Below are 21,396 nucleotides of genomic sequence, written 5' to 3'. Positions count from 1 at the left end.
CCAAAGAATTGATGCTTTTGAACTGAGGTTTTGGAGAAGACTCTTGAGTGTCCCTTGGACTGCAAGGAGATCCAACCAGTTCATCCTAAAGGAGATCAGTCCTGGGTGTTCACTGGAAGGACTGATGTTGAAGCTGAAACTGCAATACTTTGGCCACCTGATGCAAAGAGCTGACCCTGATGCTGGGAAAGATTGAGGCCAGGAGGAGAAGGGGACGACAGAAGGTGAGATAGTTGGATGGCATCATCGACCAAATGGACATGAATTTGGGTGGACTCCAGGAGTTGGTGATGGACAGGGAGGCTTGGCGTGCTGCGGTTCATGGGGTCGCAAAGAGTCAGACACAACTGAGTGACTGAACTGAACCTATGAAGGTCCTTTAGGGCTAAAAACTTTATCATTTTTATAAGATTTAAATGTTGCTCTTCATTGCTTAAAAATATAGTTATTCTTTAATATTCATTAAATCCACCATACATTTCAGTAAAAACAGGATCATGAACTAGTAAATGTTCTGTGGTTGTTCTTTATCAATGCTATTCAGTTAAGGATTGTAAGCACAGTTAAATTATTTATTGAAGACAAATCGTAGCAATCAATTCAATTCTGGTTTGTGGGCCAGTATCAAATATTTTCTAGAGCAACAACGTGCTTTACTTTTGTTTCTATACATGATATATATTGCTGTTGTCGTTCTATCACCCAGTCATGTCTGACTCTTTGCAATTCTGTGGACTGCAGTATGCCAGGCCTCTCTGTCCCTCACCGTCTCCTGAAGTTTGCCCAGGTCCATTGCATTGGTGATGCCATCCTGCCATCTCATCTGAATCCCTCTTCTCCTTCTGCCCTCATTCTTTCCTAGCATCAGGGACTTTTCCAAAGAGTCAGCTGTTCACATCAGATGACCAAAATACTGGAGTTTCAGCTTCAGCCTCAGTCCCTCCATTGAGTATTTGGGATTGATATCCCTTAAGATTGACTGGTTTGATCTTGCTATTTGAGGGACTCTCAGGAGTGTTCTCCAGCGCTATAGTTTGAAGGCATCAATTCTTCAGCACTCTGCCTTCTTTATGGGTTAGCTCTTAAAACTGTGTGTGACCACTGGGAAAACCATAGTCTTGACTACACGGACTTTTGCCAGCAGAGTAGTGTCTCTACTATTCATAATTATTTAACTATGTATTACTTTAAAAGTTGCATGTGGTTGTGGAATTGCACCTCAGAAAATGAATGTCTGAATCATAAGTAAAGCTAACCTACTTTATGCACTTCCTTTGCATCAATAGTAAGGAAGTGGGACTTCAATTCCTACATAAATTTATGAGCTCACATTCCAGTTCCATCAGTGCTTTTCATATACTGACCTAACTGCAAATGAAATTTCCATATTTCAAAATTCATCTGCCAGGTAACTGAGGAGCTTTCATCTAATTTTCAATTGGAAATAATCAATCTGCACTGTAATGATATGCAAAAACGAGAAGAATTTAATTCTGCAAATGCTTCTCAAGTAATGAATATGCTCAATTAAAATTATATACTCTTTGACTGATACTAATATTTTCCAGTACTTATTCCTGTGAAAGATATTCTTAAAGATGAAATACGTAGAGTTCCATTAGATCTTGGCATTAATAAATAAGTATTTGTAGCCATTTTTGATGATAGGAATACTTAATGGAACCACAATTAAGCAAAATGTTATTCTTCCCAAAAATTCTATTCTTCTCACTAGTAGTGAAGGACAGGGAAGCCTGGTGTGTTGCAGTCCAAGGCGTTGCAAAGAGTCAGACACAACTTAGCGAAGAACACAAGTAGATGTACATTATGAAAAATTAATACTACTATATTTTGAATTTCATCAACAAAAATTTGTGAATATTTGCTATTTCTTGTGTAAACATAAGCTCCTACATAATATTTTCAATTAAGCCTCTTGGCCCGTTAAGTTTCTAAAATATTTACTAACTGGCTCTTTACAGAAAAAGCTTGCCAATCCCTGATTTAGCTCATAATTCTGTAAGCTGGCAACCTGAGCTGGGCTCAGCTGGACAGTTCTTTCGGTCTTGGCTAGGTTCTCCCATGTATCTGCCATCAACTGGTGGGTCCCCATGTGGCCTCTGCTACCACGATGGCCTACAGTAGGCTGGCTTGTTTCTCCTTCCTGTGGGCTCCTGTCTCCTGCAGACTAGTTTGGGATTTTTCACAGAGCAGCTGGACAGAATTATAAAAGAAAGAGTAGAATGTCTCTTAAGATACGGGCTCAGAAATGATCCAGTGTTACTGCAGCCACATTATACTGGCTTAAGCAAATATGTATTAAACATTAATTCCAAAATTCTTATCTAATTGTCTATATGTCTTTTCAATACATTCAAAGGTATCAAGCAGTCTGTTTACCTCCTTAGAGATATATCTCCTGGACATATCTCCAACCAGGATTGGTCGTTCTCTAGGTCAGCTATTCTGGGATTTCCATTATTTTTCTAGGGGTTTGGCTACATCACTCTGGAGCTTATCTTCAGCTTTCTAGATACCACTGGATTCTTTTTTCTTTCTTCACTTCTTTGTTTTGATAGAGTACCTCCTCCAGGAGATTCCTCAGAAAAGGTACGTTCTTCTTTCTTCCTTTTGATAGAGTACATCTTTCAGGAGATTCTTCAGAAAAAGGTACATGAGAAGCGTAAAGTTTTGGTATCTGCTGTGTTCTGAAAACGCTTTCATTCTACCCTCACACTTAAATTATAGTTTGGCTGAGTGTAGCTTTCTAGGGAAAATTTGTACAGTTTTCAAGGTTATTGAGGAGTCTGCTTACGTTCTGATTCACTATCATTTGCATAAATGTTTCCCTCTTATGAGAACTTTTGTGTATTTTCTTTACCTTTGCTTCTCAAAAATTTAATGACAAACTTAGTAACAGACCTACCTAGAAACTTGTATCTTACAATTTAGAAACTTGTGTCTGTCAATTTTCCAAGATTTACTTTAATACTATTATTATTTTTACTGCATTTTATTTTCTGCTTTTTATTTCCCCTCAAGATCCTGTGATTTAGCAAGAGAATCTCCTGAACTGATTGCCTAATTTTCTCATCTTTTCACTTCTATTTTCTATTTCTTCATATTTTTATAAAATGTTCTCTGGAAGACTCCTAACACTTTTATCTTCTGACTCTTGCTGTTGTTGTTTAAACCTTCTATTGTATTTTAAATTTCTAATCTTTTCATTTGACTTTTAAAAAGGCACCCACTTCCTGTTTCATAGGTGCAAAATCTCTTACTTTTAAGGAAATTAATGATAGTGTTTTTTTTTTTAACTTTTCATGTCTCCATAGAACCTTTTTAATCTCTGCTTTTCATAAGAAGTATTCTATTTATACTTGACTATTTGCTCATGTTTAAAGAGTAGAGCACTAAAATGCTGAGTAACATATCTGTGCTTGCAGTTGTGGTTTATGGACTGTGATCTTAAGAGCCGAGTAATCTGGCTGAGTTGTTTCCTTGGGGAGATTTCTGATACCAATACAGTTAAGTCTTTTATCCTGGGCTGCCTAGATGCCTCAGTTAAAGAATCTTCTAATTTCCTGTTTGGTTGTCAGCATTCTGAGAGCTGTGATGGGAAAAATTGGTTAAGTTGCTCAATAAGCAGCTTAAAACTTTTCACCTTGCTGTCCTCCCAATCCCATTTCATTATAGCATTTATACCTTCAAGTATGCTTGGTGATCCCTGGTCCAGACACCTTCCACTTTCTTTTTTTTTTTTTCTCTCAGAGAACTAATCCCAGGTTTCTGATAGAATTTGCAGAGGATGAATGGGGATCTGTTTATTACACAAACTTCCAAACTTCCCTTCAAACTGAAGCTTCATCTTCATTTTCACTTCTAGAGATACCTGGTTCCACCAACTAGGAAGCCTTTGGGAGTTTCCCCAGAGTACACTGCATGTTGTATATTGGTCTTCTCAGTCATCTCCACTTCTAATTTAGGGCTCCATTTCAGAGTTTTCATTCCAGTGAGGTTTTAGAAGGGAGTTAATAAAACTGCTCTTTTATCTGGATAAGTGTTAGAAAAAAATGTATGAAACTTTTTATTTGAAATAATTTTAGACGTACAGAAAACTCACAAAGACAGTACAAGGGTTCTCATATGCCCTTAATACAGTTTCTTCTAATGTTAACATCTTACATAACTATGGTACATTTATCAAGGTAACAAATTAATATATGGTAATATTAAATAGATTACACTCAATAGACTATTCTGTTGAGCGTATACATCAGCTTTTCTAATAATGCCTTTTTTCTGTTCCAGGATTAAACTAGGGTAAGACATTGCACTCAGACATCATGTCTCATTAGTCTCCTCCAATTTGTGGCAGTTCCTCAGTCTTTCCTTATTATACTGACACTGTTGAAAAGTACTTTTCATTTTGAAGAAATTTGGATTGGTGTTTTTTTCTCTTACAATTAGACGGGGGTTATGAATTTTTGAGAATGCCACAGAAGTGAATAATGCTTTTCACTGGAATCAGGGATTATAACTATTACAGTTCATGTTCTCATCCTCTCTCACCCCCTTCTCCTCCTGCTGTCACTCTTTTGCATCATTAGGGTCTTTCCCAATGAGTCGGCTCTTCCCGTCAGGTGGCCAAATTATTAGGGCTTCAGTCTCGGCATCATCTCATCCTCTGACACCCTCTTCTCCTTTTGCCTTCAAGCTTTCCTAGCATCAGGGTCTTTTCCAATGAGTCAGCTCTTCACATCAGGTGACCAAAGTATTGGTGCTTCAGCTTCAGCATCAGTCCTTTCAATGAATATTCAGGGTTGATTTCCTTTATATGTGATTGGTTTGATCTCCTTGCTGTCCAAGGGACTCTCAGGAGTCTTCTCCAGCACCACAGTTCAGAAGCATCAGTTCTTTGCTGCTCAGCTTTCTTTATGGTCCAACTCTCACATCTGTACATGACTACTGGAAAAACCCTAGCTTTGACTATACAAAACTCTGTTGGCAAAATGAGTACCTGGTACACAGCAGAAATGCCTAATTCATTTTCAACAAACGAGTGAATCTGTTTCCTCAATTCAAAGAAACCTACTTAAGGGTAGGGACTATAACTTACATCTCTTATGGACCCCACAAGAGATGTGTATCTTGTGGATATACCTAGGTTAAAGCTTCCCTGGCTTTTTCAGTTCATGATTTGTTGCTGTCTCAGTGATTTTGTTCACGGTGCCCTCTAGGCCAGAAGAAATACCCAATTGTCCCATTTATTAATGGAACATACCTTAGCAGTCATTTGAAAAGATACAAAAAATGGAAAGAAAAATACTTTTAATTCATTCTTAACCATAGTTATGTATGGGAATTTTGTACATGTCAGGCATCGTACAACTTCTTAAATCTTGACTTAAGGCTGGACTTCATTTCCTAGTCCACAATGATATTTGCATGGTACTTATTTTTTATCATAGCAACATCTAAAACCCAAGTTCACTAAGATATGATAATAATTGAAAGGAATGTAAGACTGTCATCAGTATTGACAAACTAGTCAATAGATCTCAAGTGTCTTCTCTGTGTTGTCCTCTAATACTTAAAATACCAGGCAGTATCCTTGTGAAGTCACTGCAGCGCAGGGCATCCTGATTCAGTTTAGAAACTACAGCCTGATGTAATCACAGCAATTAGCCACTCATTCACTGTTTATTATACATGGTACTATTCTAGGTGTCAAAACTACAAAGGTGGTGGTAATAATGGTAAAATAAATAGCATCAAGAACAGCAGTGGTCCTCTCAGTTACAACAAATCTTATGTTTAAGGCAACATGCTAAGTAAGCTAAGTGAATTTATACTGGGCTATAAACTTATCAACAGTACTTAAAGATTCCGTGACCTAATAGAGGTCTGTGTGAAGTGTGGAGTTAAGCAAAATATACTGTGAGTGAGTGAAGTCGCTCAGTCGTGCATGACTCTTTGCAACCCCGTGGACTATAGCCTATCAGGCTCCTCTGTCCATGGGATTCTCCAGGCGAGGATACTGTAAACAGTATTAAAAACTAAAAAAAGCAAAGATATTTGGTATTTAAAGTAAGAAAACTAATGTGCATTTTTCACTTAATCTTCAGAACCATTTTGAAAGGCAGGTATACCCTAAGATTTAAAGCAGTAAAACTACTTAACTATGTTTAAAAAGTGGCAATGTAAAAATTTCAAACATATTTTAAAGAGATTTTACAGTAATTATTTCTGGAAGAATTTCCAATGATTATGTTAACACAATGGTAGATTTGGGGCATGTCAGTAACTGGGTACAAATATGCAGGGTTGGTAATTCCTATTGACACAGGAACAGAGAGATTCTAGAACAAAAAAAGGACAGTAGAAATGATATTCTCAAAATATATACATTCTTTGGTCTCCTACTTAATTCTTTCTTCAGAGTCCTGGATAAAAATTATATACCTGTTGCTAGATAACCTGTGATCTAATGATTTTTTATCATACTGAGCAATTTAAAATTGTTCACCTATTTCTTCTAATCTGTCCCTCTTCAAATAAATAAACAATATCCCTTCACTGCAGCCCTTCAAATATGTGAACAATGTTCTCATATCTTTATTCTCCTCTTCTCTGAGCTACGTACTCCAATTCCTTCAAAACTATATGGCAAAATTTCCAGCTCTGTCACTGACTTGACCACAATACCACATAATATCTACATGATATTTTATGGTGTCTAAAGCTGTTTTATAATCTATCAATGTTTTTATTCGACAATCTATCTATCTATATTTTTATTCTTTTTGAGAAACATGTTTCTAAAGGTGTCACAGCAACTCTATAAAGTGGGTATTATTAATTCCACTTTACAGTGGGATTGGAGGAAATGGGCCCTCATATATTTTTAAAAATTGGTCAAGGTAACACGAGTCACAAGCTAGGACTCAAATCTAACCCCATTTGCTACTTAGCACATTTATTTGGCAATCAGTTAGTTATTTCAATCACAGGTAACAGAAAATTCAGCACAAACTGTCTAAAAATAATTCATAGTCTCACATAGAAAAACATAAAAGAAATACAGGTTCCAGCAATGTGATGGGGATCTCTCTCCCTAGCTCTGCCTTTGATGTTGGCTCCATTTGCACAAAAAGTTCTACACATATGGTCCCAAGATGGCCACCTACGGTTCCAAAGACTTTCTCATTTTCTTCTGTGAATGAGAGTGTTTACATACTTGAGGATCCAAGTCCCAAATGTAGTCTTATAGGCTTGACTCAGAATATGTGTGAGTCCTTGGAACCTTCTAACATGGGATGGAATATAATCATTAGCCTGAGTAAATAAGGACTTATGCCTAGATTAGAAAGTAGGTTAAATCTCACCTAAACCACATGGCTAAGAAATAAAAAGTATCACTTCGGGACGAGAGGAATAGATGCTGAGGTAGCACTAATAAATGTCTTAAGTTAGTCCCATTCTGATTTGGAAATCTCTCTAAAAACATGGTATATGGAACTGAATGTGATGTTTCTGTCTGACCAGTGAGAGTGTGTGCTTTACTGTGACTAAAAATTCCTACTACTACTAATGCAGTAATTCATCACTACCATACAACAAATTGAAACTAGCTGTTCAAAGTAAACACTTTTCTGAAGCTGAAATTAATTATCCTTTTTTTGCCCAGATTTCTTTCTGAGTACTTTATTAAACTTCAATAGTAGTAAGAATCATCTCAGTTTGGCACCCAACAGACAATCTAATGCATACTTTTTAAAAAGGGATCATAATAGCCAAAGCATTAATTTAGGTGATCCTACTTTTAGTAATACGTTCCATTTAAAAGCAAGCAAAACTCTTAAGAGAGCCAAATTGTGTTATCAAAGATCAAGTTCATTTTTGAAAGATTAATGATTCTCCTAAAACAGTGCTGGTCCAGAACCATTTCACAATCTCTTGTAGCTTGTTCAAGACTCAGTTCCTACTTTTAAAGTGCTGATAATATAGTGAAGAAGACACAGAAGCAGATCCTTTTAATATAATATGGTTAGGCACTACAGAGTTAAATGCTGCCAATGAAGAGGAAAGAACCTTGATTTAATCTGAGAAATGGACAAAGAAATTTACTGAATTAAAAAAAAAAAACAACTAAGTTATTAACAAGAGAGGGTTTTGAAAGTTAGGAAAGCAATGGCATTCTAGGCTGAAGGCACAGTATTACTAAAGGCCCGGTACCATAAATGGGGCTTCCCTAGTGGCTCAGATGGTAAAAATCTGTCTGTAATGCAGAAGACCCAGTTTTGATATCCTGGAGATGGGAATGGCTACCCATTCCAGTATTCCTGCCTGGAGAATTCCGTGGAGATAAGAGTCTGATGGGGTCGCAAAGAGTCAGACATGACTGAGCGCCGAACACACATCATAAATAGGCTAGTAAGTGTACCAGTAGGATGGTACAAGAAGCATGAAGTGTGAAGCAGAGTAGCAGAATATGAGCTGGAAATGTGGAGACCAGGTCACTATAAGATTTATATTTTATGCTCTGAAAGATTTGTCGATCATTCTACGTATATTCTACAGGCTATGGGAGGCAATGACATTAGTCCAATTTGAAAAAGGACAAAACTGGAAACAAAGAAATGTATATAAGAGGTCAAGGTAAGCAATAAGAACCCTAATTAAGACAATGGTAGCAGGTAGGAAGGAAGTGTATATTTTTAAGGATTATTTAACAGGTAAATTGGGAAAACTTTAATGATTTAAAGGTAGTGAAATGGGGACAAGAGAGGAAAAAGGTTAGGAGGATTTCCTTCTCTGGACTGGCTAACTTGGTAGATGGCTATTTCACTATTTGAATAAAGTAGGAAATGTAACAGGAGGAAAAAGTCTTGAGAGATGAGAAGGCAAGTTGATGTGCTATTGTTCACTTGTCTCTAGATACAATACTGTTGACAATTAAAAATCTAATTAAGATTTTACCTATACCTAACTAGGTTACTATCAAAATTCAGTACATAAAAATTTTAAAACTAATGAATCAAAACAAAATAAGTCAATACTGAAAAATTATTTCAGTGTTGTGAAACTATCTGGCCTACTAAGTTAAAATAGAAACGTTATTTCCTTTTTAAAAAGAAGGGTCAGGTGGCAATGCTAAATTTTTTAAAGAAAATTTAACCACTGATTGTAATGTTTGTGGCTTCTGGGGAAAACATAACCCCAAATTACTGTGGCTGTGGTTATAAACTATTATGAAGCGCTTCCAACGTCAGACATAGTTTAAGTGTCTGTATGCACTGGAGTCTTTTTACAGGACTTTGCTAGAACAGCAAAATTAATGACTCTTCTTTTTGCCCACTTTGGTGTCAATAACAAATGTGCTTTAACAAAGATTTTTAAGAATCACAGAATTAATTTAATATGAACATCAAATAAGTCAGAGTCATAAGCTTTCTCCTTAATATACCAGAAAAAAAAAGTGCGAGTCTACAATCAACACTGTGACTTGCTCTTACTTTATGAACAAGGCCAAATCAAGTCAAGGCATCTTTCAAGTACATTTGGATAAAGATGTGCCACAATCCTCAGGTAGCGTGTTTTTGGTCATAGTTTAACATTTCTCTCCTCAGTTAAAGTCAGTATTAATATAGAGACAATCTATAAGTAAATTGGGAAGCAAAAGCTGTTTTTCCCCTTGAATTTCTCAGGAGTAAATGACGTTGCTTAAGTTAACCCTGATTGCTTTTTGCTTTGCCACATGCTATCCTCTCTACATTTGAGTAAAACTTAGTGGCCACGATGTTAAGTGCTGCTAATTACAAATTTTATTTTCTGAATTCTTTCCATTAAAGAAAGATATATTTGAGTGCTGTGGAGTGACCTAAATCTTGGAATTAGTGAAAACATTCCAGGCTTCACAAAGCCAGGCCCTTCAGTCAGTACTCAAGCAGTTTATAGTTCCCAGGACAGTAGTTCTTCAGGCTTGATGTTTCTCAACCAGCTGCCAAAGAACTAGCAGACAGAATGAGCGGTGGCCTCTGAAACCAGACAGGAGCTGGGCAGAGGGCGGCAGGAGCTGCCTTTGTGCTGCTGGCTCTGAGCTTCCCAGAAAATGTAGATGAAGGGGTGGCTGCTCAACCCTGGGTAATGGTGTGATGCAGAAAGCATCAGTAACTTTAATACCTTCCCAATTTCATCTGAAATACAGTAATCAGGAGTGTGAGACCATTTCTACTATTACACAGTTAATTTAAAGTGGATGTAGTTCTTTCTAGTTAGAAAATGGCCAAGTTCCATAAAAGAATGTCATGTAAAGTCTTGTCCAGATTTTATTTATTTGCTTTTAAATATCATTTATATACTTGTTAATCTCAAATGTTGGTCTCCAGCCCTGACAAGTCACCTGAACTCCAGGCTTATATTTATAACTGCCTACTCAATATTCCCTCTATGGTTAAGAATAGGTACCTCAAATTTAGTGTTCACAAATTAGATGTTATCTCCATAAAACTGAATCCTTTCTCACCATAGTACTGATAAATGAAGTTACCATCTGAAGTTGCTATCTATCCAATAATTTATTCTTGGTAGTCATTTGTTTTTTAAAAATTAGCTTCATTAAAATATTATTTACATATAGTAAAATTATCAGTATGAAATATATAATTTGATATGGTTCTATCAAATCAAATGTAAACACCACTACAATAATGATTGAAACATTTTCATCACCTTCAAATGTCCCCCTGCTGTAAATCTCCCTGTCAACTACTGATTTCTTTCCTCTCAGGCTAATTTTGCCTTCTCTAGGATTTTAAATACAGGCATATCTCAGAGATATTTTGGGTTTGGGTCCAGATCATGGCAATAAAGTGAATACTGGAATAAAACAAGGCACAAAATGTTTTGGTTTCTCAGAGCATATAAAAGTCATTAGGTTTACACTTTGCTACAGTCTATTGAGTGTGAACAGCATTATGTCTAAAGTAATATATGCCTTAGTTTAAAGCATTTTATTGTTAAAAAATGTTAAACATTATCTGAGCTTTCAGAGAGTCTTAATCTTTTTGTTGGTGGAGGGTCTCGCCTCAAGGTTGATGACTTCTGACTACCCAGGATGGCAGCTGCTGAAGTTTGGGTTGGCTGCAGTAGTTTCTTAAAATAAGACAGAACAATGAAGTTTGCTGCATTGATTGACTTCCTTTCATAGTCTCTGTAACATGGAATACTGTTTGATAACATTTTACCTGGAGTAGAACTTCTAACAAATTTGGAGTCAATCCTCACAAACCCTTGCCGCTGCTTTAGCCAAAAGTGCAGTTACTTCCTCCACTGAAGTCTTGAATACCTCAGTTATCCAGGAAGGTTGGAATCAACTTCTTCCAAACTCCTACATGTTGATATTTTGACCTCCTTCCATGAATCTGAATGTTCTTAATGGCATCTAGAATGGTGACATTTTCCCAGAAGTTTTCCATTTACTTTGCTCAGATCTATCAAAAGAATCAGTATCTATTGCAGCCTTACAAAATCTATTTCTCAAATTATAAGAGTTGAAAGTTGAAATTACTCCTTGACCCATAGGCTGCAGAATGGATATTCTGTTAAGCAGGCATGAAAACACCATTAACCTCTTTGTACATCAGCGCTCTTGGGTGGTCAGGTGTACTGTCAAAGAGCAGTAATATTTTGAAAGAATTTTTTTTTTATTTGAGTATTAGAAACAGTGAACTGAAAATATTTAGTAAATGATGTTGTCAGCAGATGTGCTGTAATCCTGGCTATATTGTTCCATTTATAAGAAACATAGGCAGAGTAAATTGGGAATAATTCTGAAGGGCCTGAGGACTTTCAGGGCCAAAGAGGAGCACTGGCTTCAACTTAACCAGCTGCATTAGCCTCTAATAAGAGAGTCACCTGTATGTTGAAGCTTTGAAGCCAGGCACTGACTTCTTCTCTATAGCTGTGAAAGTCCTAGATGATACCTTCTTCCAATACAAGGCTGTTTCATCTACATTAAAAATCTGTTATTTGGTGCAGTCACCTTCATTAATTATCTGAGCTAGATCTTCTGGATCACTCACTTCAGCTTCTACATCGGCACTTGCTGCTTCAGCTTGCACTTTTATGTTATGAAAAAGGCTTCTTTCCTTAAACCTCATGAACCAACCTCTGCTAGCTCCCAACTTTTCTTCTGCAGCTTCCTTGCCTCCTTTGGCCTTCACAGAACTGAACAGAGTCAGGGCCGTGCTTTGGATTAGGATTTGTTGTAAAGGAATGTTGTGGCTGGTTTTACATTTTATCCAGAAAAACGTTCTCCATATCAGCAATAAAGCTGTTTTGCTTTCTTATTCGTTTGTTCATTGGAGTAGCAGTTTTCATTTCCCTGAAGAACTTTTCCTTTGCATTCACAATCTGGTTAACTCTTTGGTGTTAGAGGCCTAGCTTTTACCCTGTCGCAGCTTCTGACATGCCTTCGATCCCTGGGTTGGGAAGATCCCCTGGGGGAGGGAATGGCAACCCATCCCAGTATTCTTACCTGGAGAATCTCATGGACAGAGGAGCCTGGCCGGCTACACTCCATAGGGTTGCAAAGAGCTGGACACCACTGAAGCAACTCAGCAAGAAGGCCCCTTACTAAGCTTAATCATTTTTAGCTTTTGATTTAAAGTAAGAGAAGTGTGACTCTTCCCTTGACTTAAACACTTAGAGACTATTTCAGAATTATCAATTGGCCTGATTTCAATCCTGTTGTGTCTCAGGGAATAGGGATGCCCAAGAAGAGAAAAAAGAACAGGGAAACAGCTTGTCGATGGAGCAGTCAGAATACATACAAAATTTACAGGCTAAGTTTGCTGACTTACATAGGTGCAGTTTGTGGTGCCCCCAAAACAACAATGATAGTAACAGCACAGATCACTGTTCACAGATGCCAACAAACAGAAACATAATGAAAAACTTTGAAATATTATAAGAATTACCAAATGTGACTCAGAGATATGAAGTGAACAAATGTTGCTGGAAAAATAGTGCCAACAGACTTGCTCAAGGCAGAGGTACTACAAACTTTCAGTTTGTAAAGAATGCAGCATCCACAAAGCCTAAGTAAAGTGAAGCACAATAAAACAGAGTACGCCTGTAAGTAGAATCATGCAGCACGCAAGTTTTGTTGAGTCTGGCTTCTTTCCTAACTTACATATCTAAAAGTTCCCCTACCACCTATCCTCACCCAAACACAAAACCTTGATTTTTTTTCTTCAAAGTCCGTATCACTATAATGAATTACTTTAATTATCATGGGTCATTCTCAACTTGAATATACACTCTATGAGTGCCCAGGGACCTTGGGTATCTTATTCAATGCTATATGCTCACAGCTTCCAAAAGTGCCAATACATGGCAATGGTCAATAAATATTAATGAATGAATAAAAACATAAAAAAAAATTTCCCTCACGTTTTCCTACTGAAATTACCTATACATTTAATTACAAATAAGATGTATTTGTATTTGTTCTAGGATGAGCACACTGGGAGAGAGAATAGTAGTAAGTTGCAAGGCCTCTAGAGTAAGGCTGCCTGATTTTGAACATGGCCTGTTGCCTCGTCCGAGTTACTATGGCCTTGAGCAAGTTAAATAATCTTCTTGAGGTTTAATTTCTGCATCGGTGAAAATGGGAGTGATAGTTTTTGCCTCATAAGTTGGTTTTAAGGCTTAAATGAGATCAAACATGTACAACAATTTAAAAAGTACCTCATACTTAGAATTAAATTAAAGATAGTCAATATCGTTAGAATTATCGCCATCTCTACCACCGACACTACTATCTTACTATTTTGTGCAAAGATGAAGAAAAAGTTCCATAAGAATAGTTTTTTAGCTAATGACCTAAAATAAATAGCAACAGACACATGCACAGAAGACAGATAAAGAACATCAAAGTCTTACAATGATACTCATGAATCACACAATCACCTTATTTGCCACATTAGTTGAGAAAAACTTTACATGTTGATGATAAACTCACTAGTGGTGAGCTTATTATGAAAAAGGCAAGGCAATATGAACACCAATCTAAATTCTATTTTTTTAATAGGATAATTAACTCTATTTCAAACCATTTATTTTGAAATATAGTGAAAACCATTGTTATCCCAATTGGAGTCCAGACCACTGAGAATCTGAAGCATTCTCTCAAGATAGAATAAAAATTTCCATAATTCTTTTGTGTTTGTGTTCAGTGAACCCCTAAAAGGCCAGTATTAAAGTTGCAATGCAATGTTTTCCAAACTTGGAGGCTGATGTGAATTTTCATCCTGTCAAAGGTAGAGAAAAAATGTACACACACCAAATCCAAGAATGTATGTACTGTGGTTTATTCTGTAATTTGGATACTCTTTTATGACAGTTGGGCTTCCCTGTGGCTCAGCTGGTAAAGAATCCTCCTGCAATGTGGGAGACCTGGGTTCGACCTCTGGGTTGGGAAGATCCCCTGGAGAAGGGAAAGGCTACCCACTCCAGTATTCTGGCCTGGAGAATTCCATGGACTATTCCAAGGGGTAGCAAAGTCAGACATGACTGAGTGACTTTCACTTTATGACAGTTAACCTACCTACCTAACTTCTCACCTACCTATATATCTATTATATTAATTTTTCTGATAATCCATATAAAGATTATCAGGTAGAAACTTATCAACACTAAGATTGAGGATTATTTTCAACAAGTGTGAGGAACAGGAAATTAATGGTTTCCTAAAGATGGAAGATTCATAAAATTTTGTGCTCTAGGATCAATTTTATTTTCCATTTGGATACTATTAGCAAAAGCCTTCAGTAAAAGAATGAAATCAGAACAAGCTTGACTACACTTTATATACTGATATGCCCAGAGGCCCTGACCATATCTTAGGCATATTAGTCACAAGAAGGAAGGCTAGGGTATGTGTGAGGGGAGGAGAAAAGCAGCAAACTTCATTAATGATGAAAGACTTCAGGGCTGGTGGGCATCAAATTTTGGCTAGTTTACAACGGCAAACCTCTTATCCAAAAAGAATTTGGTATGTGAAAAGCATACCAAGTTCCAGCTTTCACGGATCCAAGAATGAGAACAAAACCATGTTTTCTAATGGGCTTCAAAGACCATGGCCACATATGACAATTTCATTTAGACATGCTCAAGCCTGTCATTAAATTAGCATGCCTTTTCAAAGTTGAAGACCAAACCATGTACACTTTTCACCAAGAAATATCACCATTCTGTTTTTAAACTAATAAATAATTCAAAGCACTATATTTCTCATGTTTTTGCTTCTTTTTCCTTTGCATTATGATAAATATGGGATTTCAATTCTGCCTTATATGATTAACAGTGGATCTCCTATACTAGTGAATTAAAATAGCAGAAGAGAGTCTTTGTCTATGAAGTCCAACATTAATGTAGTTTCTGTAGACTATTAGCAGGACTGTAGTTCCTGTTTATAAGCACACCTTTCTGTTTCTTTGCATAACTCTCAATGTTGTGTTGACAGAAACTGGAGAATCAAAATAGATCTCCTGCATCCTCCAGGAATAATTTTTGTGCTTCTTGTCTATTTGGGAACTTTCATTTTGTAACTTTTATCACAATTTTTGCTAGTATTCTCATTGCCTTTCTGGATGAAATACTTGGCAGAGACTAAGGATCTCAAGTCCTGCTTGAACTCTCCATTTCAAAGAGTATCGATATTTGCCCAATTTCTTTTTAACATATTAAATTTCTAGATTTAAATATTTAATTTATCTGAAATTCATATTAGTAGACAAAGCCCAGGAAGAAATTACAGCCAGCTGCAATTACAATTGTTCCTGATTAACCCAGCCTTAAACTGTGAGTTCACTTAAATGTATATTATTTTTTTCAGTAAACACATACATGATCATGACTGCTTGAATCTGCAGATGCAGAACTGTGGTAGTGAGGTCTGATTTTAGAACTTGAGAGCTGGCAGATTTTGGTATTAATGATGGGCCCCGGCATCACTCCCTCACAGATACTAAAAGATGACTGTATTTTTAATCTTGTCTGGGTTAATTAGTAATAAAATATTTTTGAGAATCTAATAAATGCTACAGAGTATCTCTGCAGAAAAATCTGCACATATACACAAATCTTGCATAATTTCCGTAAGTTCACAGACTGTCTAGGGTCCCTTTCTATGGAACCCAGACTAAAAATTTGTAAATTATAGAAAAAAATTGTGTCCCTTTCTATATTCTATCTTATTCCATCGGTCATTGTATCTGTCCATATCTATAGCAGTGCCATACAGTTTTAATTACACCAAGCATCTTTCCTTGGTAGCTCAGTTGGTAAAGAATCCACTTGTAATGCAGGACACCCCGGTTCCATTCCCGGGTTGGGAAGATCTGCTAGATGGAGGGATAGGCTACCCATCCAGTCATCTTGGGCTTCCCTCGTGGCCAAGTTGGTAAAGAATCGCCTGCAATGTGGGAGACCTGGGTTTGATCCCTGGGCTGAGGAGATCCCCTGGAGAGGGGGACAGCTACCCATTCCAGTATTCTGGCCTGAAGAATTTCACAGACTGTATGTATAGTCCATGGGGTTGCAAAGAGTCAGACATGACTAAGAAACTTTCACTTTCACAAGCATCTTTCTGCCTAAGCCTTTACACTTGCTATTCTCCATGCCTGAAACACTCTTTCCCCCTTGCTAGCCTCAAAGTAAACTCACTTCAATGCAGGTCTCGGCTCAAATGCTACCTCCTTAGAGTCCTTACCTGATTACACTATTTATACATTGGTTTCCTCACTTTTAGCTTCCTAGACAGTTTCATTTTTCTTCATGACCCTGATCACTACTTCACATTTTATTACACCTTTAATAGTTTCCTGTGAGTTTTCTTTACAAGAAGGAAGGGGATTTTTTTTTTCTCCCCACTACTGTATCCTCAGAAATAAGTACGGTCCCTGGAACATTTCAGGCGGTCTTTTCAATTATTAATGTAAAACACCAAAGTTTGAACATGGCAACTTACTGGCTTATCATGCTGGTCTAAGTAAGTAAAGTAGATAAAAGATATATAAGCTCCATCTGCTTCCCAAGAAAAGTAATTCGTCAACTTTCTACAATAGGATGGTGAAGCTTTAAGGGGCTAAGAGAATGCCAGTTGTTTCACTGTAGTATTTACTGCAACCATGTGAGAATAAAAGTAATGAGCTGTTTAAGGAAGACTTGGAATACATTTGATATAACCGCCTCACTTCTGAAAATCGGAGTTACCTGGCAACATTGTTTGTTCTTTCTGTTGTAGATCTTCTCTAGTCTGTCAGCCACTAGGCAATTATACACACATACACACACACTCACACAACACTTTTTTTTCTCTTTATCAAAATATGCATCTATTTGTAAGAAAATAAACACAATATATTTATTCATGACATGACTGGATTGTCCTCATGGTATCCTGAGCCTATAGAGAACAAATTTCAACATCTGTCATATACTATAACGTTTCTTATGGACAAGAATACTTACAAATTCACAGAGGAGGGTACTCTTCTATGTTTTTTAGTTTGGGTGATGAACATGTACTGATTTATTCATGCCCTCTTTCCCAATTTCACGGTGACTAACAGCCCACATCTTTGTGAGGTTAAAGGAGTGGTCTGTGGTCATAAAGAAATTTTAAGTAAACTCTCCCAAATTAGGATTTAACCAATGATCTTGACATTACTGGCATGGAATTCCAACCAACTGAACTGACAGACAATTAAACATATATACAATATAAATTTGTGACACTAACATAGGTTACAGAAAGAATTAGAAAATAATCATTACGCTAGTGGAAAAAAGAAAAGAAAAAAAGATAAAATTACTGTTACACTGTTTTCTTACCATAGATAGATATTACTTACAGATCTGTTTAATTTTCATAATAAATGGGTAATTGTGTGTTTCTGAGAACAACCTTAAGTGACATTAAAAAAAAAAAAACTATAACATTGATCCTAGATACTAGAAGCACTTGGTTTCCTAGGGCTTCATTAAAACTAATAAGTCATAAGAAAATCTGGGATTTTGTTCTCAAAAGCTGAAAAGAAAAGTCAATTCAGTCACATTTATAAAGCATGGTCAAATGAACAATCATGTAAAACAAAGACTTCTATGAATGTTATTTTTTGCTTTTTACACTTGTTGGAGGAAAGATTTATTCAGTTATCTCATACCTGAGAAGACTAAATGCAAGTATTAATAGAACCATGCAAATTCAATTACAGAAAATTAAACTAACAAATTTTTTAACTGTTCATTAATGTAATCAAAAGATATTTTGAATGTAGGCCATATTTGTTGATATGTGTATATTTCATGAGACTACCGGGGTTATTTGTGAGGTTCTACTTTTACTACCAACTACAGATATATAACTACACAAATTAGACACAGATGAATCTAATTAAACTGTTTTCAACACATATATATTATTTTCTTTGATTTTATATGCATATGTGTTTGTGAAAAAGGAAAACAAGCATCTCAAAGAGGAGGCAATGTAGTTACAGTGATTAAACATAAATTTGGATTCTGACTTCTTTGAAAATAGAGGAAAAAGGCAAAATTATCAGCATTAAAAAGTGAAAAGTACAGATATATTAAAAATTATTCAGTTAAAATATTAAACTCAAAAGTAAAATAATTATGCCCAATAAGGTGATTTTAAGTAAGATAATATAATAGTAAAGTTATTTATTTTGAGAAAATTTAGAAGAAATAAGATGTTCATAAAGAGCTAATTTTACTAACCTGACTAATTTCTCTCTGCTCTTGTATAGCTTTTTGAATTGCCTGAGACACTTCCTCTTGATCTTTTGCATGCTCGGTCTTCCATAGCTCCCTTTCTTCAGCATGAACATTTTCCAAGTGTTTTCTTTCTTCTTCTATAGCTTTTAAAACTGCATCCTTCACCACTTCTTTCTCAAGCTTCAAAACAAATAATGACCACAACAAAAACATCTGAGTGAGTGACCACAGTAATTCCTTGAATAAGACACACTGGAGTTAACCTAAAAAACACAAAACTTTGATCTTATTGGGTTTATTTCTGACTTTTTTTTTTTTTTTACTCATATGTAATAACTGCTGTAAAATAAAATCAATTATTTGGTTTTACACAAATAACCAACTTATTTCCATGGTATTTCTAAACTTCAGAGAAATCAAGCCTTAACTTAAAGTAGCAGTTTTCAAACTATTTTGCCTTAGGATCTCTTTACACTCTTAAAAACTATAGAGGACGTCTAAGATGTTTTGTTTACATGGGTTATACATATTAAGACTTTCCACCTTAGATATTTAAACCAGGAGAAGATAAACATATTAACTAATTAATTAAAATTAATAACATTAAATATATATCAATAATGAATTTTATGAAAATAACTAATTTTCCAAAGTTAAAAAGTTAGAAGAATATCTGCAAACCTCCTTACTATCTGACTTAATAGAAGAAAGCTTAGATTCTCATATCTGAGTTCTGTATTAAATCTGCCATGATTTTTTTTTTTTTTGCTGAAGTGTATAAGAACAACCCAGCCTCACAAAGATATGAAGTAGAAAATAAAATGTATTTTATACATACTAAATGTATCCAGTTGAGATCACTGTGGATATTCTTTCTGATTCCACACCAAAACTTAACAAGGAGTAGTTCTTAAAGGTAAGTTGCAATAAGGAAAATAAAATCACGTCAATGAACTTCTTGTACTGTTACATTACAATCTTTTCTTACCTTCTGAATGAATTCTTTACAGATGATTTTTTAAACATTTTTTATTTGGAAAATATTGATTCAATGAGTTATGCATCTCTTTCAGATGTTGACACATTTCTCAGTATTATAACCAAAACAGTTACATTTGTTCATACCACCATCAATCTCATTGTAACAGTCTTTAAGTATTAAAAAGTAGAAATAAATCTTCCAAATTTCTAATTTCTGTTTTAAATCTCTAATTTTATCATTGGCAACAAAAACTGTCAGTTTTTTTTTTTTTTTCTTAAGGTGTTGGGCTTACTCTGCTTATTTTGGAGAAAGTGTGTGCCACATACTAAAGTTTGTATAACCCTAGTAATTCAGTAAAATGGCGTTCCATGAAAAAAGAGCCCATTTTGAATGCAACTCAAACAGCTGCCTAAGAATTTTCAAGAAAATCACCATACTTCGGTACACAGTAAAGTCCATGGGCCTCCCACTCCTAAGAGAGTTACCATTTTTCTCTTGTTTTCAGCTCACAACCAAGTTTGACAAAAGCCATTAAAGCTGACAGTCATCATTTTTTTAACTCCTGCTTTATTTCACAATTCTTTCAAATCACTCCCTTTCTGTGTACACCAATGCCTTCCATGTTGTTTATACCAAATGCTATTTTTTGTTCTGTTTTAATCCTATTTTCATGACCTCAAGCAATGTTCTACATAGTTGATTATTTCTGATTTTGTAAAGCCCTCTCTTTTCCTTGTTTGCATGAGAGCATGCTGTATATATTTCTTCTATGCATCCTGCTGAGTGTTTTCAATTCTTCGGAACTTCTTCCTTTCTCTGGATCTGAATGAATACTCCGGGAGTTCACAACTTGGCCATCTCCTGTATCATCCATACCAAACATGTTGATTCCATCTTCTATTTCCAGAATTTGGCTATTTCATTATTTTCCTAGTTACTACCGCTACTCGAGTTCTTTCTGCCATTCACTATCTCTTACCCAGATTTCAGATACATTCTGTTAATTCCTTCTCAGGCTTTGGCCTTCCTTGCTACTGCTACTGCTAAGTCACTTCAGTCGTGTCCGACTCTGTGCGATCGCATCCCTGGGATTCTCCAGGCAAGAACACTGGAGTGGGTTGCCATTTCCTTCTCCAATGAATAAAAGTGAAAAGTGAAAGTGAAGTCGCTCAGTCATGTCTGACTCTTCGCGACCCCATGGACTGCAGCCTACCAGGCTCCTCCGTTCATGGGATTTTCCAGGCAAGAGTACTGGAGTGGGGGGCCATTGTAGTTTCTTGCTACAGTTTCCCCCAAATTAATATCAGTTATCATCATGACCCGCCTATACTTGGAAATTTCAATGTGTCTCTACTTTTCTATGGAATAAAATTCCAGCTCACTATTCAGAATGTTAGTCATACTTCAAGGCTCAGTTCAAAAGAAATTTACTATTAAAAACTACTACAACATGGAAACACAATCTGTGCACTCGTAATAATTTAATCCGATCCTTTTTACCTTATTAGTACATAAGGAAGGTTTTTTATTTTGATTGTAAATTTTTTAAGAAAAAGACAAAATCATAGTCATTCTTGAACTTCCACCCCAGCATAGTGATTTGT

At 36.0% G+C, this 21,396-nt stretch overlaps 1 protein-coding gene across 4 annotated transcripts in view; it reads right to left on the bottom strand.

Annotated features, from left to right (window-relative positions):
* The window catches only part of CCDC91 (coiled-coil domain containing 91), a 371,982-nt gene that overhangs the window by 80,105 nt on the left and 270,481 nt on the right, over positions 1 to 21,396 (bottom strand). For all 4 annotated transcript variants that reach the window (XM_043880595.1, XM_043880597.1, XM_043880594.1 and 1 more), the window contains one exon: positions 18,814 to 18,990. In XM_043880595.1, the coding sequence (XP_043736530.1) occupies positions 18,814 to 18,990 (177 nt within the window). The remainder of the gene's footprint in view (positions 1 to 18,813; positions 18,991 to 21,396) is intronic.

This window comes from Cervus elaphus, chromosome 22 (assembly GCF_910594005.1).
Source record: "Cervus elaphus chromosome 22, mCerEla1.1, whole genome shotgun sequence".
NCBI classification, from domain to species: domain Eukaryota; kingdom Metazoa; phylum Chordata; class Mammalia; order Artiodactyla; family Cervidae; genus Cervus; species Cervus elaphus.
This window is presented reverse-complemented; position numbering and strand designations above follow the sequence as displayed.